General features: G+C 37.3%; 3 protein-coding genes across 13 annotated transcripts in view; 2 read left to right on the top strand and 1 right to left on the bottom strand.

Annotated features, from left to right (window-relative positions):
- The window catches only part of ACSM3 (acyl-CoA synthetase medium chain family member 3), a 46,898-nt gene extending 33,374 nt beyond the window's left edge, over positions 1 to 13,524 (top strand). For 2 of the 3 annotated variants that reach the window (XM_042922098.1, XM_042922099.1), the window contains exons 6-14: positions 108 to 264; positions 540 to 619; positions 1,918 to 2,044; positions 2,987 to 3,067; positions 8,167 to 8,268; positions 9,446 to 9,573; positions 9,685 to 9,784; positions 12,571 to 12,690; positions 13,080 to 13,524. In XM_042922098.1, the coding sequence (XP_042778032.1) occupies positions 108 to 264; positions 540 to 619; positions 1,918 to 2,044; positions 2,987 to 3,067; positions 8,167 to 8,268; positions 9,446 to 9,573; positions 9,685 to 9,784; positions 12,571 to 12,690; positions 13,080 to 13,166 (982 nt within the window). In that variant the 3' untranslated portion in view covers positions 13,167 to 13,524. The remainder of the gene's footprint in view (positions 1 to 107; positions 265 to 539; positions 620 to 1,917; positions 2,045 to 2,986; positions 3,068 to 8,166; positions 8,269 to 9,445; positions 9,574 to 9,684; positions 9,785 to 12,570; positions 12,691 to 13,079) is intronic. The other variant, XM_042922100.1, reaches the window with a different exon arrangement.
- On the bottom strand, positions 223 to 22,421 carry ERI2 (ERI1 exoribonuclease family member 2). 6 transcript variants are annotated; one of them, XM_042922097.1, is made up of 9 exons: positions 22,334 to 22,421; positions 20,981 to 21,048; positions 20,812 to 20,895; positions 19,457 to 19,584; positions 18,552 to 18,708; positions 17,212 to 17,312; positions 16,605 to 16,686; positions 15,947 to 16,035; positions 223 to 401 (listed from the first exon to the last, which is right to left on the bottom strand). In XM_042922097.1, exons 1-9 carry the CDS (start codon positions 22,354 to 22,356, stop codon positions 393 to 395), a joined length of 741 nt encoding a protein of 246 aa, XP_042778031.1. In that variant the 5' UTR covers positions 22,357 to 22,421; the 3' UTR covers positions 223 to 392. The 6 variants fall into 6 exon arrangements, with proteins under 6 accessions (XP_042778031.1, XP_042778030.1, XP_042778024.1 ...); XM_042922096.1 differs by lacking the exon at positions 223 to 401 and adding an exon at positions 11,838 to 12,057; XM_042922090.1 differs by lacking the exon at positions 223 to 401 and adding an exon at positions 13,765 to 15,751.
- Positions 22,403 to 27,499, top strand: part of REXO5 (RNA exonuclease 5) — a 37,842-nt gene continuing 32,745 nt past the window's right edge. The window contains exons 1-4 of one of the 4 annotated variants that reach the window (XM_042922086.1): positions 22,403 to 22,486; positions 22,891 to 23,032; positions 25,950 to 26,062; positions 27,351 to 27,480. In XM_042922086.1, the coding sequence (XP_042778020.1) occupies positions 22,895 to 23,032; positions 25,950 to 26,062; positions 27,351 to 27,480 (381 nt within the window). In that variant the 5' untranslated portion in view covers positions 22,403 to 22,486; positions 22,891 to 22,894. The other 3 variants (XM_042922087.1, XM_042922088.1, XM_042922089.1) reach the window with 3 other exon arrangements.

The following is a 27,499-nucleotide window of genomic DNA, read 5'->3' as shown; positions in this document are numbered from 1 at the left end:
ACGGAACTGCAACTTGACATGTCAAAACTGCGGAGGTGATGATTCATTTATTGGTCTTTTAAATTTGTTTTTCCTACATATATCAGGATGATTCCTTGTTTTCCCAGGTTCTGGCTGGATTTGACACCTTCAGATGTGATATGGAATACCTCAGACACAGGCTGGGCAAAGTCTGCATGGAGCAGTGTCTTTTCTCCATGGATCCAGGGAGCATGTGTATTTGCACATTATTTGCCACGTTTTGATCCAACTTCCATCTTTCAGGTAAGGCAGAGAACAAGAGGTCACCATTTAGAAATGCTTTAGCAGCGTTCCTGACAGGACTGATGAATACAGTAGCTTGCAGAAATCAGAGTGAACAACATGATTTAACGTATTTCACACCTGGTAAGTCATTTATCCTGAAAAGATATACAGGCAAAAGGTGTGAGTGCATTTATGTTAGAATAAACAATGTTTAAGTTGTGCTGTGCCCTAAATAAACATTTAGCAACTTATTAAAGTTGTAGTAAGACTAAGAGTTTACTTCTAAATTGCAGACACTTTCCGAGTTTCCCATCACCGTCTTCTGTTCAGCGCCGACTGCATACCGAATGCTTATACAGAATGATATGACCAGGTAAGAAATGTTGGTAAATAGGCACTTAGTGGGGGTAGGAGAGAGGAAGAGTAAGCCATAAAATAAAGGATCTTTCTGCCTAAAAACAAAGTTCCACACTAGTAGGTACAGAATTTAACAATCTCTTCACCCCCTTCTCCTTCTTGCTTTCATTCTTTAAATCATAATTATTACATCCAGGGCAGGCTCCCCCAAGAAAGGTGAGAAAAGGGAGGGTTTAGTCACAGGTATACCCCTGAGCCCAGAGGTTATGGATAAGAAAGTGTTCAATCTTTTGGATGATGAATGTTACATGAGCTGAGAAAGTAGAGAAATTACTCCAACTTGGAGCCCTGTCCTAGCAAATAGGAAAAAAGGATGAATGTCTTTTACTCTTGATTCCATTTGAAAGGGCACATTGGTAAATATTTTTAAATCATTAAAATTGCTAAAACTTTTTGAATAGGAAATATTTCATACGACATATAATTCAATAGGTATATAAGATTATAGAATGGAGTCTCCCTCCAAACCTTGTCCTCAGTGTCAGTTCTCCTTCTCCCTGAAATCTGTGCTTATACAAACCAATATGCCAGTATTCTTCCCCTGTTCTTTTATACACATAAATGGAAACATAGTATGCTCACAGTTCTGCACCTTCCTTTTTTTGGCTAACAGTACATCCTGGAACTGTGTGCTATCCAGTGCTATCCAATATGGTAACCACTAGCCACATGCAATTATTTAAATTTAACTTTAATTAAAAATTCACTTCCAAAGTTGCACTAGCCATGTTTCAAGTGCTCTGTAGCCACATAGGGCTAGGTGATACTGCAGTGGATAGTGCAGATAATAGAACATTTTGATTGTGGCAAAAAATTCTATTGGACAACACTGTCCAGGAGCTTCCTTATTTTTTTTTCCTTTTACAGCTCTATAGGATTCCACTGCATAAATATTCCACAGTGAATTTAACCATACAATTGGTAAATTCTTAATCACTGATTTAAAATGTTATTATGAGATACCTTCCCTGAGGATGACATAGCTTGCTTTTTCTTTTTTCTTTTTTTTTTTTTTTTTTTTTTTTTACAACAAATCACACACTCCCAGAAAATAAGAGGGGAAAAAAATGGATGTCTTGGGAGTCATCTTGGGAGTCATTTTATGATGTTAGAAGGGTTTGTTCATTTTGTTTGTATTGAAGAGAGGAGTAAGGAAGGAACTAAAACATTTCATATTGAATTTCATTAGAAATAACACTAATTTTCATTTCTCTCTATTCTTGTCTCCTAAATTTAACTTATTTGTTTTCTGAGAAGCTATAAGTTCAAAAGCTTAAAGCACTGTGTGAGTGCTGGGGAACCAATCAATCCTGAAGTGACTGAACAATGGAGAAACCGAACAGGTCTGGATATCTATGAAGGATATGGACAGACAGAAACGGTATATGACCTCATTGAAAAGACAGGGACGGACTCGAGTTAGCTGGATAAATAAAAAGTGATTTATATAACTGATAAATTTTAAAAATAAGTGTTTATTGTATCCTTACAATTGTTTGAGGGATAGGGCAGTAGAGGAGTGGTTAGAAGAGTAGTTTAAAGAAAGTTGGAGGGAAACCAGTTACAAAAAAAAAAAGTTACAACTGTAACAGATACAGTTGTTTAAGTAGCCATTCACTGAGAAAAACCACTATAGACCTGATCAGGGCAAGGGCATTAAAATATATTTTAAATGAAAGAATGCTAGATCAACAGACAGATTTCCCCTTATGAAAGAGCGAACTTTCTTACAGCTGCCTCAAAAATGGAAAATTCTGAGTTCCTTGCTACTTAAAATATTAAGAGTTCACTTAGATAACTCCTTGGCAAGTATACTCTAAAAGGGGTTATTTAAAGAGCTTGTAGACATAAGAAGAAGAAATTCTAGAGGAAGTGAATAAACTCATAACAAAAGTGGTTATTATGTAAGGAAAAGGAGGCATACAATGGAGCAGAAAAGGGAAAGGCTGAAAGAAATTTTTCATAGTGTCTTTTTATAATGCTTCTATTTATAAACCATAAGAATGGTCAAAAATTAATATACCAAAAATAAAATTTACAAATGTATTAAATAGAAAGCAGAACAAGTATTATGCTAATATAGGTATGTTTTCATAAATATGGATATTTTAGTAATTATCAATTTATTAAGTGTTATAACTTTACTGTATGTCTTTGTTTAGTGTCTATCTCTACACTCCCTGAGAGCAGAAAATTTGCTTTATTTTTGAGTCTGGTTCATCATAAATTTTCGATAATTATTTGTTGAATGAATGCATGTGGGTGAATAAATTAATTTTAAGTTAGTTGTAATGTTACTTTATTCTTTCTTCTTCTTAACTAGGTGCTAATCTGTGGAAATTTTAAGGGAATGAAAATCAAGTCTGGCTCAATGGGAAAGCCATCTCCTGCTTTTGATGTTAAGGTTTGCACATCCCCTTCCAGGAGAATATTTAACAACCTAATCTGTTTACCACCTACCCCTACACTCCTAGTTCTGGTGATGATTTCATGCTACTTCCATGATATCTTAATTTCCACGTATTAGAAATGGATTAGAGATATTACTTTAATGGTCTCCATTTTTTTTTTTTTTTTTTAGCAAAGCAGTGGCTTGTGCCATGCAGTTCTAAGCATTTTATAAGTACTAATCCATTTGATTCCCAGAAAGAACCTATAAGAGACATACCAATATAAGAACAATTTTACAATGGCTGAAGGGGAATGAGAGATACAAGCTTCCAGTTATAGAATGAATAAGTTATAAAGATAAAAGATACAGCATAGGGAATATAGTCAATCAATACAATACAATATAGTATTGTAATCATAATGTGTGATGACATATGGTAGCTACATTTGTGAGCACAACATAATATATAAACTTGTCAAATCATTATATTGTAAACCTGAAACTAATATAACATTGTATGTCAACTGTCATTCAATAAAGAATAAAATAAACAAGAACCATTTTACAGATGAGGCACAGAGAGGGAAGGAATTCACCAGAAGTCACATAGCTAGTGGCTACTAGTGCTGGGATTCAATTCCAAGCAATCTGGTTCCAATATCTATATTCTTAATCACATCATCGCACTGTTCCCTTTCTGATGAAGGAGGTCAAGACCTCCTGAGGGGTCAAGTAGGCCAAAGGAAGTTACAGTTTACAGTGGCTGAAATATTTTTATCTTTCCCTAGTCCTACCAGGTCATTTCCTGGCTTTCTTTAACCATGGCCATTATTACCACCTGATCCCTAGGGAGCATCCTATTCTCCTATCTGCACACTTTTTACAGGGTTAGAAATGTTCTCAGATCAACATACCCAAAGCCAGGTATAGCCAAAGGAACTTACACTAATATATAAGAGAAAACCATAGCATAGCAACAAAAACACAAAATGGATGAGCTGACAGAATGGAGAACTTAGAACCAAACTAAATGAGGGTTAGTTATGGATTAGATCAATGCTTCCAAAGCTTTTCTGATCATAAGAATCACCTGGATACTTGTTTTAAAACACTAATTCTCAGGCCCCTTCTAGATGAAAATGAAATCTTTGTTTTAAACAAGTGCCCCAGTTCTTATGATTAGGTTAAGTCTGAGAAAATTTAGATGAAATTGATTGCTGATGTCACCGTTTATAGAATAAACCAGATGCTGGGTTCTTTCCCTTACTTTAATGTTGCTGAGAACCTTGTTTAAAGATAAGTTTGCCTCAGGGTGCCCGGGTGGCACAGTCAGTTAAGCTTCCAACTTTGGCTCAGGTCATGATCTTGTGGTCTGTGAGTTTGAGCCCTATGCCCAGCTCTGTGCTGATAGCTCAGGGCCTGGAGCCTGCTTCAGATTCTGTGTCTCCCTCTCTGTCTTCACTCTCTCTCTTTCTTTCTCAAAATAAATAAACATAATTTTTTTTTTTTTTTTTTTTTTTAAAGATAGGCTTGCCTGATGGCTCAGATCTGGCTCTACTATTCACTAGCTGAATGTCTTTGGGTAAATTGTTGAAGTCTCAGTTTCTTGATTTGTAAAATAGGGACTATGGTGAACGACTTGGGACTTACTTGGTTGTAGCACTAAAAGTCATACATCCCAGGGACACTCTCCTGCCTTTGTCCTGGGCAAACTGAGATGGTTGATCGCCCTAATAATGAAACTGATATCATAGGTTTCTTGTGAGGATTAAGTGAGATAATATCCCTAAAGAGCATAACAAAGTTCTTGGCACGTAATAAAGGTCTAAAAGATAGGTGCCATTACTATCATTCAGCTCTCCCTTGCATTCTCTTCCTTTGAAAAGCTTTTCTTTTCTTTTTTTCTTTTAATGTTTATTTATTTATTTTGAGAGAGAGAGTGTGAAAGGGAGAAGGGCAGAGAGAGAGGGAGAGAGTGAAGGAGAAACGGGGTGGGGGGGGGGGGGAGAGGCAGAGAGAGAGAGAGAGACAGAGTATCCAAAGCAGACTCTGCACTGATAGCAGAGAGCCTGATGTGGGGCTCGAACCCACAAACCGCAAGATCATGACCTGAGCCAAAGTCAGACACTTAACCAACTGAGCCACCCAGGGACCCCTGAAAAGCTTTTCTAAGAAGAGATGGTCAGGGAGCCCTGGTTACATTCTGTAAACAGGCTTAATAATAGTTCATTGGTTTATAGGATGCCTTAGGTTGGAGAAAGAAATATTGATAGTTGAACATTCTCTTGTCTGCATTATATGCAATCAGGTTGGCATTTCACAAAGTTGTGTTCCTTTCTTCCCTCTTAGTGACAATTCCCAACATGCATTGCTATGAAGTTCTCACAGTACAGCTGTGCTCACATGAATCCCAACAGCAATGTATCACCACTTTCCCACTAATTTAAGCCCTGTGGATTTCTGGAGCAACTATATTTGAATGCACAAAGGATGTGGCCAAGAGGAAAACTGCTCTATCATGCATCCCCACTCAGCATCATCACCTTCATTTCCCCCCCAATTTTTTATTGTAATAAAATACACATAGGAGCGCCTGGGTGGCTCAGTCGGTTGAACGTCCGGCTTCGGCTTAGGTCATGATCTCACGGTTTGTGAGTTCGAGCCCCGCGTCGGGCTCTGTGCTGACAGCTCAGAGCCTGGAGCCTGTTTGGGATTCTGTGTCTCTCTCTCTGCTCCTCCCCTGCTCATGCTCTGTCTCTGTCTCTCAAAATAAATAAACATCAAAAAAAATAATAAATTAAAAAAATAAATAATAAAATACACATAAAATTTATCATCTTGACCATTTTAAGTGCATAATTCAGTGGTATTAAATACATTCATAATATTGTGTACCTATTACCACTATCCATCTCCATAACTCTTTTCATCTCGTAAAACTGATTCTATATCCATTAAACAGTAACTTCCCATTCCCCAATGCCCCCAGCCCTGGCAACCATTCTACTTTCTACCTCTATGACAACTATTTTTTTTTTTCAGGATTTATTTATTTATTTATTTATTTATTTTTAATATGAAATTTATTGTCAAATTGATTTATTGTCAAACACCCAGTGCTTATCCCAACAGGTGCCCTCCTCAATGCCCATCACCCACTTTCCCCTCCCTCCCACCCCCCATCAACCCTCAGTTTTTTCTCGGTTTTTATGACTACTATTTATAAGTGGAATCATACTGTTCATCTTTTTGTGATTGGCTTCTCACACTTAGCATAATGTCCTCAAGTTTCATCCATGTAGCATGTGTCAGCATTGCCTTCCTTTCTAAGGCTGAATAATATTCCACTGGATTGGCTATAACACATTTTGCTTTTCTATTCATCTGTCAATGGGTGCTTGGGTTCTTTCCACATTTTAGCTATTACAAATATCTCTTGAAGAACATGACTTTAAATCTTTTGTGTATATGCCCAGAAGTAGAAATGCTAGATCATATGGTAATTCTATTTTTAATTTTTTGAGGAACTGCCATACTGTTTTCTACAGTGCCTATACCATTTTACATTCCCACAACAATGTCCAAAGGTTCCAATCCCTCCATATCCTCACCAACACTTATTTTCTGTTTTTTTGATAGTAGCCATCCTAATGGGTGTGAAGTGGTGTCTCCTTGTAATTTTGATTTGCATTTCCCTAATGCAGCTATCTTCATTTTTAACTTTTCCCCAAGAGCTCTTATTACTGCTTTTGTTACCTAGATAAGAGCATCTGCAGTGACATCCTGGAATCTGGGGATATACTCCAACCAGCTGGATATGAGATTCTTGCAACTTCAAAGCTCCAAGCCCATAATTTTCATGATTTTAAGAACACTTGAATAAGGAACATGATTCTCTCTGGAAATAGAACATTCTCATCTATTAAAGAGTAGTCTGTGAGAAGTATTTAGAACTCTTAAAACATCTCCTTTCCATCAGTAATTCCTTGATACTGGAGCCAAATATTCTTTAGATGACTGGGTGGGAATTTATATTTTTTTATTTACAAGAACTTAAAAGTAAGATTTTACATTTAGAATTCCTTTGCCTTTCAAGTTTCTTTTTGGAGACATAGCTCATTTCCATCTGGAAAGTGCCAAATAAGTATTATACCCTTATTTTCCACACAAGCCATTTCACACAAACCTGGGTTTGAAGGCTCTTGGAGGATATATGTAAAAGTAGAGTGTTCATGTTTAAAAACAGCTAAAAGTTACTTAAGGCAAAATCTGGCACACGAATTAAGCAATCAACCTGAGAAATGTGCATCTGGATTTTTAAAAAGTGGACTGAACTCCCTGAAGAGATTCTACAAAGAAGTGTAATGATGAAAAAGGATAGGATCTGGAGTGTGGTTGTTGAGATTTGAATTCCAGCTCAGTCATGTACTTTGTTGCTTAAACTTTGCACCTCAGTTTCCTCATACGTAAAATGAGCATAGTGATAGTGATAACCAGATAGGACCCTTGTAAGGACTAAAGAAAACAATACACGTGAAGTACGTAGAGCTCTAGCATTTATTACTTGGAATGCAGTCAGTGCTTACGAAATGCTAGGCACTTCAGAGAATCAGAGGACTGGGGAGAAGGTAAGAAAGCAAGACTTTTAACATATCACCAGTGTCTCCACCAGAGAACATTCCCCTTTCCTCGCTTATAATGGGCTCCTGAAGTAAGGTTTTGTTTGTTCCACAGTTAAATTTTGAAAAACTGGTAATGAAATATTTACTTAAAAGATAATCAAGATATATTGCCAATTGATAAAAGCAGGCTGTAAAACAGTATATATAAAGTGATTCTATTTTTTTCTATGTCTATACTGTCTCAAAAAATATCACCAAAAATGTGATTATTGCTAGATAGTGAAATTAAAGACATTTTTTATTCTTCTTTCACGTTTTGCTAACTTGTATTTTAAAATATATTTTGCAGTAAGAATTTAAGTAAAACATATTTCTTTTGGGAATTAAAATATACTTAAAATACAAAACAAAACATGCAAAGTAAAAATTTAACATGTTGGCACATTAAATAAAATATTCCCTTAAATAAATCATTCTATTTTATCCTAGATTTTAGACATAAATGGCAATGTTCTACCTCCTGGAGAAGAAGGAGATATTGGCATTCAAGTCCTACCTAATCGACCACTTGGCCTTTTTGCTTATTACATAGTAAGAGATTTATTTCCTATTTAATTCTCAAAAGGAGAGCCTGGGTAGCTCAGTTATTTAAGCACTGACTCTTGATATGGGCTTAGGTCATGATCCCATGGTTTGTAGGATCGAGTCCCACAACAGGCTCTATGCTGACAGCGTGGAGCCTGATTGGGATTCTCTCTCTCCCTTTCTCTGCCCTTCCCCTGCTCGCTCTCTCTCTCTCTCTCAAAATGAATAAATAATACAAAAATACATATTTTAAAAAGTGCTTGGTAACTATCCCTATTTGCCACAAAACACACGTAGGATAGGTGCTTGGCTTTTTGAGAGACTCATTGTCCTGAATTGTAATCCCTCGGGTAGGAAACTGAAGAAACGCCCAAATGCTTATTCTCCCTGGGCTAGATCACTGCTCCAGGCCCATGAGGGTAAGAGAAGGGAGCCCTAGAAAAACAGCCCTCTTTGTATACACTGATCATCTCCAATAGAAGACAGCACCCAATCATTTTCCTGAAATGTGATTAGTGGTTTCCCTTCTGAACAGCAGTGAGAGGGAAAGAAAGTGGGGCAGTGGGATTAAGTAAATGTCTTTCACTAGAGCCTTTACAGGCTCCCTACTGTTTGCAGACCTATTTTCATGTCTAATTGAAGTATATATATTTTAAAGTTTGCATCACTATAATCAAAAGTCCAGGTTCTACTTGTCAGTGAATTTTACATAATGTAACAATCCTTCATTTTTCCTCCTACCAAGTTGCAGAACCAGTTTTGTTTCTAAAACAAAATACAAAAACAGAAAAACTGCTCTTTGAATTATTAGGTGCTGGTGCTTTCTTTTAACTCTAAGCATTCACTTCTCGCTTTTCCTACCCGTATTAGATATTAACCACTTAGCAAAAGACTTAATTAGCCCATATCTTGGAGCTCTGAACTCTTGCAGAGAGTTTAGTGATCATCATAGACAATTCTCAGGATGGCAGCATGCCTAGTCTTTGTAACTGTAGTTTACCTCTCTTCGACTGGGCTAGCTCAATGCTGGAATTGCATCCTTACTTCCTGCACTGGCTCCTCTTCATTCCAAGGCTTCTCAAAGAAACCAAACTTTTTTTTTTCTCCTTCAACACTTAAAAATCCAACCGAACAGAAGAATCACATTCACAGTAATATTAACAAAATGCTACTTGTTTCACAGGATAATCCTACAAAAACAGCTTCAACCCTACGAGGCAATTTCTATATCACTGGGGACCGGGGCTATATGGATGAAGATGGGTATTTCTGGTTTGTCGCAAGATCAGATGATATCATATTATCCTCTGGGTAATTTTCTTTTTCATCCGTGCATATGTCTAAGTTAATTGATCATCAGTGTGTTCTAGAGTGAACCTGCTGCTCACCTTTATATATTCCTGTCATATGTTTATTTCCCAGTTACAGAATTGGACCATTTGAGGTAGAAAGTGCCCTGATTGAGCATCCTGCAGTTGCAGAGGCAGCTGTTGTCAGCAGCCCTGATCCCATCAGGGGAGAGGTAAAAAAAATGGATTCATCTCCACTTTATAATTTGTTGGCTGTCTAACATACTTTTCAACAGTTTATGGAAACACAATTAAATGATTCATTCGCTAACTTTGCAAGTCACATGGTCATTAGTAAATATGCTAGTCAGGAAAGAATTGCTAAAGATAAGACTGAAAATATATATAAGGAATTTGAATTCTTTCCATGCAGGGATGGTGTGAATGCCAACAACTCAGGTTCACAGTAGGATAGGATGTCAGAGGTCAGCTAGATAGAATCGCGTTATTCCCCAGGTTTGGAAACAACATGGTCCCTTATGTAGCTGAGGAGGATAGGCTGGCATCACATATCAGGGGTGGGAGCAAGGTCAAAGGTAGGAACCAAGGCAGCAATTAGAAAAGTAGGCTGGGTAGGTAGCCAAGTAGAGAATTCAAAAAAACTGTGAATAAGACAGGAGTCCTGAAAGCTCTTCCTTTTTTTTTTTTTTTTTTTTTTTTTTTTTTAAGTAAATGCCCAACGATGGGCTTGAACTCACGACCCTGAGATTAAGCATCACATGTTCTACTGACTAAACCAGCCAGGCACCCTTGAAAGCTCATTCTTTTTGGGGTTGGTCAAATGGTAGTTTGGGTTTAAAGTTTCCATGCCACTCTTCAGGTCCCCTTTGCCAGGCAAGGCCCCCAATATTCCAGATAGATGAGAGCAGGGAATTGAGCTGGTGATTAAAACTTATTCCTTCACTCTGAACTCCACCAGTAGGATCACACAGCTTTTTGGAATTTGAAGGACATTGGACATAGACTAATGCAATGACAGACATAAATATTCTCTATCTGCACCATCCAATACAATAACCACACATGGCTATACAGCACTTGAGATATGGCTGGTGTGGCTGAGAACATTTTTATTTCATTTTAATTTAAATTTAAACAGCTACATGTGGCTAGTGATTACTATATCAAATAGCACAACTGTAGGCTCTTCTCATAAAAATGCAAAATTTTGCATAGAATTTGAGAGAAATTCTGAAGCCCACTTAAGGATTTTAATTAAAAAAAAAAAAAAAAAAAAAACAAACAGGGGCGCCTGGGTGGCTCAGTCGGTTGAGCCGCCGACTTCGGCTCAGGTCATGATCTCGCGGTCCATGAGTTCGAGCCCCACGTCGGGCTCTGTGCTGACAGCTCAGAGCCTGGAGCCTGTTTCAGATTCTGTGTCTCCCTCTCTCTGACCCTCCCCCGTTCATGGTCTGTCTCACTCTGTCTCAAAAATAAATAAACGTTAAAAAAAAAAATTAAAAAAAAAAAACAAAAAAACCCACAACAAACAGATCATCTGGGTGGCACAGTAATTAAACATCTGGACTCTTGATTTCAGCTCAGGTAATGATCCCAGCGTCATGGGATCAATTCCCACATCAGGCTCCATGCTGAGCATGGCACCTGCTTGAGATTCTCTCTCTCTCTCCCTTTGTCCCTCTCCCCGCTACACACTCTCTAAAACAAAACAAAACAAAACAAAACCCAAAAAACAAAAAACTTGTACTTCTAATACTACTACAACTAATACTTAATATTTCTGATGACTTAGCATGTTCCAGGTATTATAAGCCCTACACAGGGCCTGTATATGTAAGCTTATCTAATTCTCACAACCTTTTTTTTTTTTTTTTTTGGAGAAGGAAACTGAGGCACCGAAATGTATCCTAACTTCCCCAAGATTACACAACCAAGTGTGATTCGAACCCAGGCTGTCTGATTTTAACGTTCATGCTCTTAACCATGTTAGGGTGTTCTTATTAGTTTACCATCTTATGTAATGATTTATAAAGACTTTTATAAAAATAAAGTAGACCTTATCCAAGGTGTACAAGTCATCAATATGCAAACTAATAATTACAAATATTAGTTCTCAATGTGCATCTGAATTATTCACTTATAGCAAGGATAAATTTAATTCATAAAAATGTTGATAAAGCAGAAGAGTAGGTATAAACACAAAAACATTTTATGAAATATCAAAAAATGGATAGGATAAAATTGTATAAATGCGTATATACATGATCCAAAAACTGGGCAGGATTTTCCAGAACACTTCAAAGAAGAGTGAATTTTGAAAAACAGCATTTGTGAGCATAAAGTGATGAAGTCTTCCCTGTCTTCTGTCAATTAGAGAACAACGGTCACTACCACTTTTGCTCGTTTCTCAGGGCCAGGTAATTGGTCAGAGTAGTAGCAAAGTGGCTGTTGGAATCTTCACAGTCTTACATCAACACAAGTGTCTCTGGAATAAAGAGTGTGCAGTCTCAACTATTCCCTTCCACAAGGATATGGCAAACTAAGTGTGAATACTCTTTATAAGGGCCATACTGAGGGTGGGGATCTAGAAAGTAGGCTAGATAGGCTAGGTTGTTACCCAAGAGACTGTACTTAGTACATTGTCAAGTTTCTAAGAGGAAATTTTCTTGAAGGAAATAAAAGATGAGGCAAGAAGTCAAGAGCAAAGACAGCTCAGAAACACAAACAGGTCAGAAAGTAAAGTTCAAGATGTTTTTAGATAAGAAGGTTCAAGTTATTGGCAAAGCAGGGGTCCCAGAAATTCTTGAATTAGATACAGAACAGGAGGTGTGGGACTCCAATGGCTGGCTTAAGAGCACAGAGCTGGGATCAAACCCTATGAAGCCTTCTGCCCCCAATCCCGGGCACTTAGATTCCCAGTTAGAGAAAGTAAACAAGACACACTGAAACATAAAAATGCATAACATATCTTCCTGGTGTTTCAATTTTTTTTTTTCAGGTAGTAAAGGCTTTTATTGTTCTGAGCCATGATTACAAGTCACATGATCAAGAACAACTAAAAAAGGAGATTCAGGAACATGTAAAAAAAATTACAGCACCTTATAAATATCCGAGAAAGGTAGGTATTCTAATTATGATGACAATTTGCTTAGTGTTCTGAAAAACTTCAGCTGTTTACTTTTTCCATTTTAATGAATATTCTCCTCAAACATGCCACACCAAATATTCCAAACTGAACTAATGACATGGATAAGATTCATAATCTTTGAGATTAAAATGAAATTCTTGACATAATTTTTTGGGTCATCTGGCTAACTGGACGTGTAGTAAATACTAAATACCAAGAAAAAACTCCTCAACAATACCTCTGCTGTTTTGGTTGTTACCAAAACCCACCCAGATGGGTACCTTAATTCTTTCACTTTAGAGATAATAAAACTGCTATATAATTGGATTTGTCTAAAGATGAAAACTTCTTGGCTAATTTTCTTCCCTTGATACCAACAGGTAGAATTTATTCAAGAGTTGCCAAAGACTATCAGTGGGAAGATAAAAAGAAATGAACTAAGGAAGAAAGAATGGGAAATGATTTAAATCCATTCCATTCTATTATTTATCACAGTATCTATAAAACAAAGACTGTACAAACACAAGATTATGGAGAGGTGATTAAAAATATAATAGTATACTTGTAAATTGTTGATTTAAAATGACTTATGGTTGGGGTGTCTGGCTGGCTTAGTCAGTAGAGCATGCAACTCTTGATCTCAGGGTTGTACGTTTGAGCCCCACATTGGATGCAGGGATTCCTTAAAAAAAAAAAAAATCTTTAAATAAATATCTTGTGGTTATAACATCAGAGGCTGAATTTTGAAATAAAATATTCGGTAAATTCCTCTGCATTAGTGTCAATGTTCTCATGACTTTGGTAATATAAAAAGAATACCATCAATTGCTGAGAAATTTTTAAACATGTATTATCCAAACCAAGTTTCTGATGTGTTGGTTTTCAAACTCTAGTTGAGTAATTCTTCTGGTATGTTGATGTACAAATCAGAACAAATCTTCAAGCTTTGAAATAAAACTAAACAACTTATTATAAAAGTTTTTAGGGGTACCTGGATGGCTCAGTCAGTAAGTGTCCAACTCTTGATTTCAGGCTCAGGTTATGATATCACAGTTCATGAGCTTGAGCCCTGCTGTCAGACTCTGTTCTGACAGCGTGGAGCCTGCTTGGGATTCTCTCTCCCTCTCCTCCCTGGACCCACCCTCTCGTGCTCTTTTTCCGTCTCTCAAAATAAATAAAATTTTTTAGAAAAAAAAATATATCAGTTAGATTTCCTAATTCTCAAAGTACAAGCGTCTATCTGAAAATAGACTAGGGATTTTTAATAGTCACATTTTTATTCAAGTAATTTAAAAACAGTTTAAATTTATTTCAAGGTCTACCTGTAAAAGAAGGATGTTATATACTATTGTTGTTTATTATATCTAGTCTAATAGAATATATAAAATATTTGTGGTTCTTGATAAAAGTATGATAAATTTGGCACGTTAATATATGACAAAAATAAAAGTGTAAGACGATTATCAGAATATTCATGATGTTTGGAAATTCAAGGAACAATCAGGATTCATAGATGAATGAATACAAGAGAAGTGTTAGATAACTGATCAAGGAAATTCAAAGTGTGTGAAATCAATTTTTTTCTCATTTTCAGTGTGTGTGCATGCATGTGTAATAGCCCCAGTGCAGTCTACAGAACTCAGATATGCTAAGTCCCCATGACTTGTAGCCCTATACACTTTTTTCTCTTTATCACACAAAAAGTCACATTAAAGTAAAAACACAGTTTAGTCATAGGGAAGGTTTATCAATTCCTCATTGAAGGTCTGAGTCTCAATGAATTTTTAGTAGAAAAATTTACATTTCTGTCACAAATATGGCTTATTTCTGGGGAACTACAAGTGGGTCCCCCCGGAAAATAAGACAGAACGCTGCTGTTGGCTCTCTCCTTTCGAAGTGTTTGTTCCCACTTAAAATAACCACAACATTTTCTATTTTCTTGGTATTTCCCATTTGGGCAACAAAAGAAGACTTTTCCATGGTTTGGTCCATTATTAGAAACAACAAGTCTCTTAGATCTTCGGCCACACTTGCATAATGGAGGTGTCATTTTTCCACTCTTCCAAGGTCCTTCTAGGTTAACTGTAGAAGCTAAGACAGAGGGGAGGACCTTCTGGGAACAACTTCTCACTGGGAAGCCATCAGATGATGTAGGCTTTTCTTCATGAATAGTGAAGGACTGTTTTTTTGCTGGTGGGAAAGCTGGGAGACTGGATGGATTCCTTTTAGTACTACCTAAAAGGAGGGGGTATTTCCCCAAAACTGAAGGATGAGACATACTGGCATTAATACTGTTGGAGCTACTTGATTTGCATTCAGGTAATTTAAAGTCAGAAGCAACTGAACCTTGATCTTTGGCATCTTTTACACGATAAATAGTAGTATGTGGACTCTTATAAACAATAGACTTAGAGGTCTCAGAGTTTTGAGGAGTTTCTTCTGTGCCTTCCTTTAAAATCATTAATCTTTCTATGGAATTAAGTGAAGTGTCTAAGTTTGAGTCATTAATGGGAGGTATACAATCTATATTTTGCTCAGGCTGAGATGCTGGCAGTAAAGCTACATCCTCCCAATCAGCCAACATAGGTAAACAATCAAGAGCAGAACTCATTTCCATATCAGAAATATGATTAACAGATGAAATGGTAGTTGAAATAAGTACCAATTCTGAACTAACTGTTGAAGACATAGGTTTGGTACTAAATGCAAGGTGTTCATTTTTTATGTGCTTCTGCATAGGTGTATTCAAGCTGGGAGACTGCAACTGCTCCAGGGAAGTAGAGGGCTTTGTATTAAAAAGAGATAAATAGTCTTTGCCACCGTGAAGACCCACTTTTACATTGCTCTTTAGTTGGAACTGATCTTGTCCCTTTATAGGAGAATTCATACCAGCTGACCTCAACTGAACTTTTTCATGAGAATTTACTGTATTTTTAGGCTCCCTATCATATGTGCTCAGACCCCAAATGCTACTGTTGCAGGCCGATGCTTCTTCAACTTGATTCGTATTCAAATTTCTGGCCAAAATTTTGGGATTCTTCTTAGTGGGAACCTATGATTCCACAGAATAGTTTTAGAAACTGTACATTCATAATTTCTTTATTATACACTATATGATTTGACAAAAAAAGAAAAATGTCATCATTCATTGATTTATCAATGATTGCATGCAATGGTATCTGTATTTCCATGAACCTATGATTACTTCTGGAGTTTGATATAACCAAATAGGCAAGATACCACTAACCTTGTTCAAGGACCTTGTAATTTTCATTAAGCAACCATCCCTGATCATTTTCCAAGCAAGAAGGGCAGTATTCCGAGAATCATCCAACCCTGAGTAAATAGATATCAAACACTGAATTCAGTAGTACCAGCATAAAGAAGTATAGCAAAAATAAGAAATCACAATTTAAATTGGAGCATACTATTTATAATCATCTACTAATTTTAATCATGATAAATTAGACTAGCAAATAGCTGTGGCAACTGTACCAATAAAGACAAGATCACACACATTTATAGAGAAGAAGATAAAAATCTATTACAGTTCGCAAAACTGTAAGCAACATTCTGTAGGGGCCATGTTTTGTGAGTAATCTAATGATCTTGTTTGGTTTTTTCACTAATTCAATGTATTATCTGGGCATTTGTTAAATCTCCATTTGATTTAGCTAATTTCCATTCTTTTTAGCAACTAACCCACTAGATGGCAGTCTTTATCCTACAATACTAGTAATTAGAAAGTCAGAAATAATTTGAATGGTATAGTATAGATTAGGAGCTTTTTTTAGGTTGAAGGATATTCTTTATTAATGACATCACCAAAAACATGAGATTCATATGAAAGATTTTATAAAAATAAAATGACTTAGATAATAAAATTATTTTTAATTTATACTAACCAGAATGTTCTCTTCCCAAGAATTCTATTCCCACTTCCTGCAGGGCACCACTTAGTCCTTTTGGTTTTCTTCTATAGAAAATCTAATCAAATAAAAGAAGACATATCCAAAAAAAGTTACTATTAGAAAGTCTATATATTAACCACTTACTTTTCATAATTTTTAGTTCTATTAGATTTGGAATGTGTTTATTATGTTGTGCTGTTTTACAGACTTTAAAAAATGTATTTATGTAGGGGCGCCTGGGTGGCGCAGTCGGTTAAGCGTCCGACTTCAGCCAGGTCACGATCTCGCGGTCCGTGAGTTCGAGCCCCGCGTCGGGCTCTGGGCTGATGGCCCGGAGCCTGGAGCCTGTTTCCGATTCTGTGTCTCCCTCTCTCTCTGCCCCTCCCCAGTTCATGCTCTGTCTCTCTCTGTCCCAAAAAAAAATAAAAAAAAATAAAAAACGTTGAAAAAAAAAAATTAAAAAAAAAAAAAAAAAATGTATTTATGTAAAAGTTTCAAAAGAAAACATTTCATTTATAGTAACCTATAGCCATGCGTGGGATGAAGTTTCATCATTTTCCAGTAGAAGAAAAGTGAACATGCCCCCATCTTTGACCCTTACCTTATAAGTTACTCTGAGATCAATCCAAGAATTTAAGAACACAGGTTTTAACAGCTGTTTTCTTTTACACTCATACTCCAGGCAAACCCCCAAGTCCCAGTCTGCATTAAGTATATTAAAATAGAACAAATTCAAAGATGCCAAGCAGTTTTTACTTATGTATGCTATCACCATTTATAAATAAAAGGTTGAAAGATGATATAAAATAAAATACTAAAATTTATAAAAACATAATATAGTGCTCGCTTCGGCAGCATATATACTAGAAAAACATAATATACATAATAGTATACAGTATACCACCAAAACATACTATATTCTATAGTATATGTACCATATATAGTGTATAAGCTATAATGTGTATGCTATAACAATATACTATATAATATAAAATAAAATTTCATTGCTGTTAATATCTAACAATTATTCACTTTACATAATTTATTATTTTTTTTTTTTTTTAATTTTTTTCAACGTTTTTTATTTATTTTTGGGACAGAGAGAGACAGAGCATGAACGGGGAAGGGGCAGAGAGAGAGGGAGACACAGAATCGGAAACAGGCTCCAGGCTCCAAGCCATCAGCCCAGAGCCTGATGTGGGGCTCGAACTCACGGACCGCGAGACCGTGACCTGGCTGAAGTCGGACGCTTAACCGACTGCGCCACCCAGGCGCCCCACATAATTTATTATTAAGAAATTAAGTTGGTAACTAAATTTCAAAATGATTTCTTAAACACCCCAAAAAACACACTAAATATTTCAGAAAGAAGAATAAGGTGTCAAGTTACAAGGCCTACATGGAGAAGGTTATCTGTTTTTAAAATTCTAGGAAAATACTAATGTAACTGAGAAACCAGACATCTTACAGAAACCTAAAACCAAATATGACTATCAATGCTATGCTATCAATGGCACAGCATTGCTATCAATGCCTATTAATGGCAATGCTATATCACAGGCATACAAAACATCTACTTTAATAACCCATTTTTTCCTAGTGTGAAAACAAAGGATGTGAGTTGAATTAAGATTCTTTTTATTCAAGATTGTAGAAAATAGCATAAGAGTTTTCACTAAATCATCTTTGCCTGGAACCAGAAGAACAGAGAGGAAAAATCTAAAAATATTCTTAAAGTTAAGTCTTAAAATTTTAAGGTATCCCAGAATGGTAATTTGAAAAATATGAATAAACTTACTTTCCTTGGTTAACATCTGTTAGGCACTTAGATTTCTTTTCGAGTCCCAAGAGGTTAACAAGTATAATTCTTACTACAGATGAAGAATTACATAGTAGTAATCCTACTCATTAATGATTTATAGATATTAACTTATTTTTTACCTGACCAAGTAACAAATGCACATAATTTTACTTCGGAATTAGACAGATCTGAAATCCCAGTAGCAAAAATAATTTTCTTCTGTTGCTGAATCTTCTGAATCCATTTACAGAACTGAGATAAGCATATCCTCAGAGGGACTCCTTCATCAACTTGAGCCTGAGTAAAGCCACAAAATTTGAATTCAACAATAAAATTCTATAATTATTGAACACATCATTAGCACATAATTATGCACTATAGGGGGATATAAAAAAGAAGAGGTTTGGACTGGCAAAGAGTTTATTTAGTGAAAAAGATATTAAAACACATGCAAGAGAATATAATGATTAGAATGCTGCAAGATAAGAAAAATTAGGTTGCTCTACCTAAAATCACACAGAAATATAGTAATTAAATCCTGACTGACAGAAATTTGATGTCACTTAATTTCCATAAAATAAATTTGATATTCATTTTTATGCTATTCTTTTTCATTTTTAAAGATTCCAACAGAGTTCTAGAGGGAACATTATTTCTCCTAACAGTGCATAAATCTAATTCCAAGTGGTATATAGTTTTCCCTTTCTTTTTAAAACTGATTACTGAATTTTATGTTTTTTTTTTTAAGTTTATATATTTTAAGAGAGAAAGAGAGAAAGTGTAAGCAGGGGAGGAGCAGAGAGAGAGGAAGAGAGAGAATCCCAAGCAGGCTCCACACTGTCAGCACAGAGCCAGACACGGGGCTCTATGTCATGAAAAGTGAGGTCATGACCTGAGCCAAAACCAAGAGTTGGATGCTTAACCAACTGAGCCACCCAGGCAACCCTTAACTGATTGATGAATTTTAATATTTGCATCACACTTACTTGTTTCTGGGGGAGAGGGGTAGGATGAGAAGAGAGAAAGGGAAAAGGATAGGGCATACCTGTTTTATGCCTGTCAGTTCCATGCAAAACTCAGAAAGAATCGGATGTTCCTGAGGCTGAACGTAAGTATGGAACTCAGATTCAATCTCTCCAGTTGATGTGCTCAGTAATACTGCTGGAAATTCAACTATATGAAAGAATCACCAATTGACACTGGAATGTATAATTGTTATATTAATGATGTAATCACTCTAAATTAAACATAATGTACCATCATACAGTATTGTATACATTATATACATAAATTATATATATATATATATATATATATATATATAGCTTATAGCACCATATACCATCGTTTCAGTAAAAGCATATTAAAATGACCTAAACAGTGTGATATAACAGTTATAATAAAACTATGCCAAAGAATAAGTCAGAATATTAAAATTTTGAGTATACCTACTTAAAACTCTTGAATACCACAATTAAATAAGAAGACCACACGGAAGTTGAAATGTACTCCTTTTTGCAAAGGTATTTTTTTCAGTTTCTATACAACTGAAATTTTGTATGGAATTCTAAAATTATTTTATATGATGATACATTTAGATATTAGGTTTTTGTTCTCTCCTTTGGTCAAGTCAGGTTTTATAGTAAACTACCAATTCATAAACTATCTGTTTTTTTTAAACTGTTGAAATGAAATATTACTCAGCCATCAAAAAGAATGAAATCTTGTCATTTGCCATGACATGGATGGAGTGAAATAAGTCAGTCAGAGAAAGACAAATATCATATGATTTCACTCATAGGTGGAATGTAGAAACAAAATAGATAAACATATGGGAGAGGGGAGAAAAAAGAAAAAAACAGAGAGGGAAGCAAACCGTAAAAGACTCTTAAAAGATAGAGAACAAACTGAGGGTTGATGGAGGGAGGTGGGTGGGGGACTGGCTAGATGGATGATGGGTATTAAAAGAGCTCTTGTTAGGATGAGCACTGGGTATTGTATGTAAGTGATGAATCACTGAATTCTACTCCTGAATCCAATATTTTACTGTATGTTAACTAACTAGAATTTAAATAAAAATTTGAAAAGAAAAATAAACTATTGACTGATTTTATTCTATAAACTTTATTTTTTTAAGTTTATTTATTATTTATTTTGAGAAAGACAGCGTGCATGAGCAGGGGAGGGGCAGAGAGAAGGAAGAAAAGAGTATTCCAAAAAAGCTCTGCACTGCCAGTGCAGTGCTTGACATGGGCTTGAACCCATGAACTGAGATCATGATCTGAGCCAAAGTCAAGAGCCAGACACTTAATCAAGAGAGCCATCTAGGTACCCCTGTATCTATAAACTTTAAAGTGACTCCTCTAGGGCTAGCTTTGGTCATTAGCAGTCCAGACTTACTTATTTCTTGGCTCTGGTGGCGTTTCCCATCATTCCAACATGTTGATTCAAAATCAATGACAATTAAATAGTCAAACAACTGCTCTGAAAAACAAAGGGTATCCTTATGCTTTACCGGCATTAAAAGTGCAAGGATACAACATGTAAAGAAATGAAGCACACTACTTACTGGATTTGCTTCTTCCTACATTTCCATTTGTTGGTGCAACTGACTTTCTTCTAATTAATCCAAGCTGCCTAAAAATGTAAAACAACCCAGTATGTTCAACAAACTCATTCACGCTCCTGTCTGAATATGCTAACAAACTAATGATATAACCCTCGTTATTAATGTATCAATGTTAGAGGAAATTGAACTAGACTTTGAGAGCAAAAGACCTTGGTTCTTATACTGACTGTCACCCTCTTTTGATTTTAGTAGTCATTTTACCAGCATGAGCCTCAAAGTTCATATTTGCAAACTTAGACTAATTCTTTCTGCTCCCCTTATTTTACAGTAAATACTGAGGAACTTGAATGATTGCAGAAGACGCATTGACAAACTTATTTTTGCCTTTGCATTTTTCATGCCCTTGCTATGCGCAAAGCACAGTTCTGAGGAGATTGGGCTGATCCAGTCTTCTAGGAGCTCAAAATATACCTGCGTCACGAAACTGGACATTCATGGTAAAAGACTGTAAGGTAATACTGGAGTCCACAGAAAGGGCTGGGCTTACTGAGATGTTAAGACAAACCACTCTGACAACTGGTAGAGTTTAACCAGGCAGACACTTCCTGTTGTAGTTTTTAGTTTAAGAGGTGTGATGGGGGAAGAAAAAAAGAAGAAAAAGGAGGTGTGATGGAAGTGCAAAGAGCTGGGAATAATTGCTCATATCTATTTGATTGCTTACTAGATAGTAGGCACTGAACTCTGGTGATCTCAATCCTCAACAATAGTACGAGGTAGTCACTTTTGCTACCTCTACTTTATGGATAAGAAAACACTCGGTGATTTGCCAAAGAACACAGATTTGGTGTGTGAACCTAGGATCGTCCAACTCTGAAGCCCATGCTATCTTCTAATACATTATTACAGTACATCTAGAAATCGGAAATGTGCACAGCCTGACCGGGAATCAGGGAGAAGGCCACAATTAATTCACATTATGAATTAAACGTATCACGAGGAAGTGATGGGGTGAACCGCTTGACAGGTGCAGTGGGGGTTGTCTGAGACCTCGGAACGGCCTACCAGGCGCTGTCACCTTTAACCCGTTTCCCGAGGTCTAGAATGGGCAGACACGGGCTCAACGCCACACAGTCGCGAACCCGGTCCTTCCACCCTCGCGCAGAGGGCGGCCTGAGGCTCGAGACCGAGGTCCAGACAGAGATCTTTCAGTCCGGGCCAGAGAAGGCAGGCAGGTCGGAGACGCCGGGATACAGAGCATGAAGCCTGACACCGCGGATGCCCACTGCCTAGCCCTACCGCGGTCCCCAGCGCCGGACCAGGAGCCACCCCAAGCCCCCCAAACCCCTCGCGTACCGCGCCAACTTCTTGGTAGCCATTCTCCGCTCTCCTTTCTCCTCTCAGCCCAACTGCCGGAAGTCGTCAGACTCCCACTTCCGGCCCGTTCAAAAGCCTGGCGCGGTTGAGGGGGCAGCCGGGGCTGCGGTTCTATTTGCGACTGAGGCGGAGGTAGCTGCGACCTGTTTTCTCTTCCCGGCTTCTCTTCGGCATTTGCGGGGTTCGGGGGGGGGCGCGGGGAGTGGTTTAGCAGGGAAGGCTCTTGGCAGTAACTTTCCTCTTTTCCAACGGGCGGAGGCGCTGTTTGCGCCGTTGGGGAACCGTTGTAGAGCCGTTGGAAAACCGTTTAGAATCTTGCCTCTGGAGCGGACGGTAAAACCGTTGGTCTCGGTGCTGTTTTCTCTTCCGTGGAACGGGGAGGATCGTTGGCAGCCTTGCTTTTAAGGGAGGTCTGGGAGGTCTCCGTACACGCAGTTGAAGAGAGGATTTGAGGGAGGCGGTAGGCTGTCGAAGCCCCAGCTGTTTCCCCGTTAGGAGGCGGCGTTTCTTCAGCTCTCGTGCATCTTTCTCCACAGACTCATGGAACCCCAGAGGGAGAGGGCCGGGAGGCACCTCAAGAAGGGCAGGAAGAGGAGGCGAGGCCCGAACATGCTGGTCGGGGCGGCTGAGGCGATGAGAGCCCGTTGGGAACTGGAGGAGAGTCAGCCTGAGGCCAAGGTGAGCAACGGGGAGCCCGAGTGGGCGGTCCCGGGGCTGGAGCCTCCCCAGCCGCCTTCTGGGCCCCAAATCCTCCCTGGACACTGGTCGCCCTCACCCACCCATTAGGCTTTCTGTAAAATGGGAATGATAGTGGATTACCACCTGCCTCAGGGCTGATACTGGCGGTTTAAACCTAGTAAGGTGCCTGCGACCCTAAAACAATGTTCACCCAACAAATACTTCACTCAACAATTTGCTCTGTGTACCAGAAATTGTTCTAGGTTTTGGGGGTATCCCAGTGCAGAAAACCAAAACTCCGGAGCTCGTACAATTTACATACCAGTAGGGACATAACAAAGCTGATGATCATCCCTGCCATTTATTGAGAGCCAGATATATGTGGCCCATCTCTTCAGTCATCAGATTTCTCTTGTCTGCCATATGCTGGGCACTGCCCTAGATACTTGGAGAATCAGTAAATAAAGGTTCCTCCTTAGTTGTAGTGGAAAGACAAATAGAAGTTATATACAGGTTTCCTCCACTATCCAAAAGTAGAGCGTTCCTGTGAAATGTAAGCTGAAATGGTGTAAAGTGAAGAAGCATTTATTTATAAAAAAAAATTAAGCATTTTCATACCCCCTAAATAACTTCTGTTAAGCTTTCAGCTATCTCAGGACAGATCTTGCTAACTAATACACAAAATAGAGATAAAGTGTAGATGCTCACAGACACAGATCAAAGCTATGGGGGCTTCTTGTTCAGTGTAGTCCTTGGAGAAGGAGCTTGGCTGTGCCAATTTAATTGCGAGGGGTGCCCGCTTCTGTAACTGGCTTGTGAAACATGCTGAAAGTAAAAGTGAAAACAGGTACAGTGATTATACAGGTCTTTTTTTTTTAAGAGGGAAGTGGCAGAACACAAGGTTTCAGAAAGCTAGGGATACCTGTAGTATGTTAAAAGGGAATTAGTGCTATGAAAACATTTGTTAAAAACATCTATTAAAAAGAGATTCTTTGTTTTTTTCTTTTTTTGCCTATCAGATTGGCAGAACAACTTTTTAAGGGTTAATGTGGTGAGAAGTTTAAGGAAATAGACAATCTCATCACTTTTTATTTTGAAACACTCTCAAAGTTAAAAGTTGCAAGAACAGTACCAAAAACATCCCCAGCCAGCATTTGAAAGTAATTGCAAACAATGCTTGTGATCACCACCCCCCATATTTTAGTATGTATTTCCTATAAACAGTCCTACGTAGCCACAATGCAACCATCCAAATTAGAAAATAACACGGATGTATATACATTTACAGCACTATTCTGTATTTACCAAAAGTGATCCACATATAAGTGGATCCACACAATTTAAACCTGTGTGTAAAGGTGTGAAGGATCAACTGTAGGTTTTATTTTGATCAGGAACTTATCTGGAGAATTTATCCAGGTGTACAGGGAAGTTTAAAACGATGCTCATAATTTATTACAAAAAACAGTGTCCTTGATGATGAATTTTTTCACATAAATTTTAGGTGTTGAGGTAAATTTAGAGAATGGACTATTAAAATTTGTATTCGTTATATTTAACTGCTATGGAAAGATACTTACAAATTTTTATTTTATTTATTTATTTATTTTTTGGCTGGGGGGAGTTGGTTACCAAACACAATGTATAGTATAATCCTTTAGGGGCAGTATAGTATAGAGATGAAGATTTTGGGCTTTGGAGCCTGTATTCCAGTGTTCGTTCTACCACTTACCCATTCCTTCATTTCTTTATGCAAAATGATGATAAAGTAGTAGCCACTTAAAAGACCTGTAAGAATTAAATGAGTTAATAGATGTGAAGTGCTCAGAACTGTTAAATGGCTAATTAATAGGTGCTCAACATTATCTTTAAAAACTCATGGGAACAATAGCAATAATAATGTCTGGTGTTTATTAAGTACTTATGATAATGTCAGTCTTACTATATTGCATTTGCACTACCTCGTTGGTCTTCCCAAAATCTCATGAGGTGGAATTATAATTACTCTGTAGATGAAGAAACTGAGTCTTAGGTTAAGGTACTTGTCCTACATAGTAGAGCTTGGTATTTGAACTTAAGTAGTAGAGGAGTCTGGGACTTAAGCTCCTAACCAGTCTACTCTGCTGCCTCCCAAACCAAAATGAGAGTGGTAATTATCTCTGACTTCTGTAAGTACAGATGACTTTTATTTTCTTTTACCTATTGTCTTTATTTACCTTTCTCAGTTATCTGACTCTTTTCACAAGCATGAATTGCTTTAATAACCAAATATAAGTGCATAGCTATTTCAGGAGGGAGAAGCTTCAGTGAACTCCTTGTTTCCCCAGAATAATGTCAGACTCTTTACCGTAGACCACATTGAACTTCTATGATCTGGCTCCCTCTTCTGTATACTCTCAAATCTCCTCTGCTCTGCATCATGCCATCTTGGCTCCAGCCAAATAAAACTACATGTTTAGACACAATGTTCCCTCCTATCTGGCTGACAAATTATTTCCAAGACTCAGCCCCAGTATTCTCATCTCCATGAAGCTATCCCCCAAACTCTCTAACCCCCAAGGCAGTTAGCCTTTTTTACTCCTATACTTTATAATAGCACTTACCCACATTGCATTGGAATCACCTATTTTTGCATTTCTTTTACTTCAGTAAAATGAACATGAGAGCATGAATCTTGTTTTATTCATCCTACTATCTCTAGTATGTAACCAAGTATCTATAATTAAGGTTCTGTATCAATGTTTCTTAAACACTGTATTAATAATGTCCTATCATAGGCTGTTGTTTTAGACCTTCATTTTCAATTAGACCCCTCATTTGCATATATGCTAAAGTAATCAGAAACTAGAATGTTTTAATAATTTGCTTTATTGTTATTCCCAATAGTCATTTGTTATGCCCTGATTTATCTTTTCAGAAAGCCCGCTTATCTACCATTTTATTTGCTGAAAACTGTGAAGTAACACATGAACAGTTATGTGAATTGCTGAAGTATGTAGTTCTGGGCAACTCCAATGTTTCTAAACCCAGGTATGAGATGAACTTAAATGACCCAAGGTTTCAAACTAGTGTCTACAGGGCCATATACTCTTAATTTACATTGTTTATTTGCCATACAGAATATCCTAAATTTTTCTTATACTAGTTGCCAATATTTAATTTGGGAATTCCTTTATTAAAATCCAGATACTTTATTCAAAAAACTCTTAAGATCTGGCAGCTGTCCCTGTATTCCCAAATGGCAACAATTTGTCAAATCTGAATAGGGGCATGTACTCTTTAGTATCCTACCTGACCTGCTTCTCTTTTTTGCATTATCTGTCTGGCTGCTTATTGGTTTGCAACCTTCTTTGGAACTTTCTGGGTGAAAACTGAGACCAGTTCCCCTTACTTGGAGGGCAGGGAGAGACTAAAGAATGAGGCAGGCCATTTCAGGTTGGTAAGTGGCAGTTTTAATAATAAGCAAAGGGAACTTGCATATACAAAGCTGGTCTTGGGTAGGAGCAAAACAAATAGATCCCTACACCTACCTGCCAAATCCTAAAAGTGTACATACAGGCCTTAACTGGATTCAGTCACATACACCATGCTGGTGTTTTCAACACCACATCTCTATCTCAAGGCTGTGTCCTTGGAGCAGCTCACAGGTCAGCTGCAGTCATGTCTTTTCAATGACCTTCCCCAGCACCACTATAGGTATTTTGGTTTATAACCCCCAGTGGAGACCCAATTGAAATAATATGATTAAATGTTAAGAATCCCAATCTTTTTTGTTCCCTTTATGTGAAGGGTGAAAGAGATTTTTTTCTGATATCTTCACTGCCATTGTTAAATATCTAATGAAAATTGCTTTTTATATATACCAATACAAATTGTTTCAAAACTTTTCAAAGTTTTTCAGAAATCTATCTGAGAGAGATTGGCTAGATACCTCAAAAGCCATCTTCTACATTAACGCATATTGCCGTTAGTCTGTCAATTTATCTAAAACTGGCTTTCTTGAGGTCAGTCATGTGATTACTTGCTTAGGAAGGACTGCAGAGCAGCTTGGGATCTTGAGGATATGCCTTTGTAAAATTACCTTATTTCCAATTTAAAGCAAATCTTAATAGGATTTTGGATTTGAATGCAATAAATAATTATCTCATGAGATCTTTATTTGAATTCTGTGCATTAAAAGCTGTTCTTTACCAGGCAGTCAGTAAGTGATGATAAGCTCCATTAACTGTTGCTTGCTGCTTTTTTTCCACACTTTCCTTTTGTATGCCTGAACTGACTTGATGGTATCACTTTTAGCTGTTTTGGTTTGATTTTTCAGCAGTTGGTGCCAGCTTTTTCACCAAAACCAGCTGAACAACGTGGTGGTTTTTGTACTGCAGGGAATGAGCCAGCTCCACTTTTATAGGTTCTATATGGAGTTTGGATTTCTCCGAAAGGCATTCACACATGTAAGTTAAGAAAACTTTG

Source organism: Panthera leo, chromosome E3 (genome assembly GCF_018350215.1).
Source record: "Panthera leo isolate Ple1 chromosome E3, P.leo_Ple1_pat1.1, whole genome shotgun sequence".
Classification (NCBI taxonomy): domain Eukaryota; kingdom Metazoa; phylum Chordata; class Mammalia; order Carnivora; family Felidae; genus Panthera; species Panthera leo.
The sequence above is the reverse complement of the archived record's forward strand: the minus strand, read 5'-3'. Positions and strand labels throughout refer to the sequence as shown.

Bases quoted from the DNA above. Each gene is read 5' to 3' on its own strand.
- ERI2 (XM_042922090.1), bottom strand. From the start codon at position 22,356: ATGGCTACCAAGAAGTTGGCGCG. The intron at 21,049-22,333 runs GTACGCGAGGGG...TTACATTTTTAG, and splicing joins GCTACCAAGAAGTTGGCGCG to GCAGCTTGGATTAATTAGAA. The intron at 16,036-16,604 runs GTTAGTATAAAT...CTATTTACTCAG, and splicing joins CTTGGGAAGAGAACATTCTG to GGTTGGATGATTCTCGGAAT.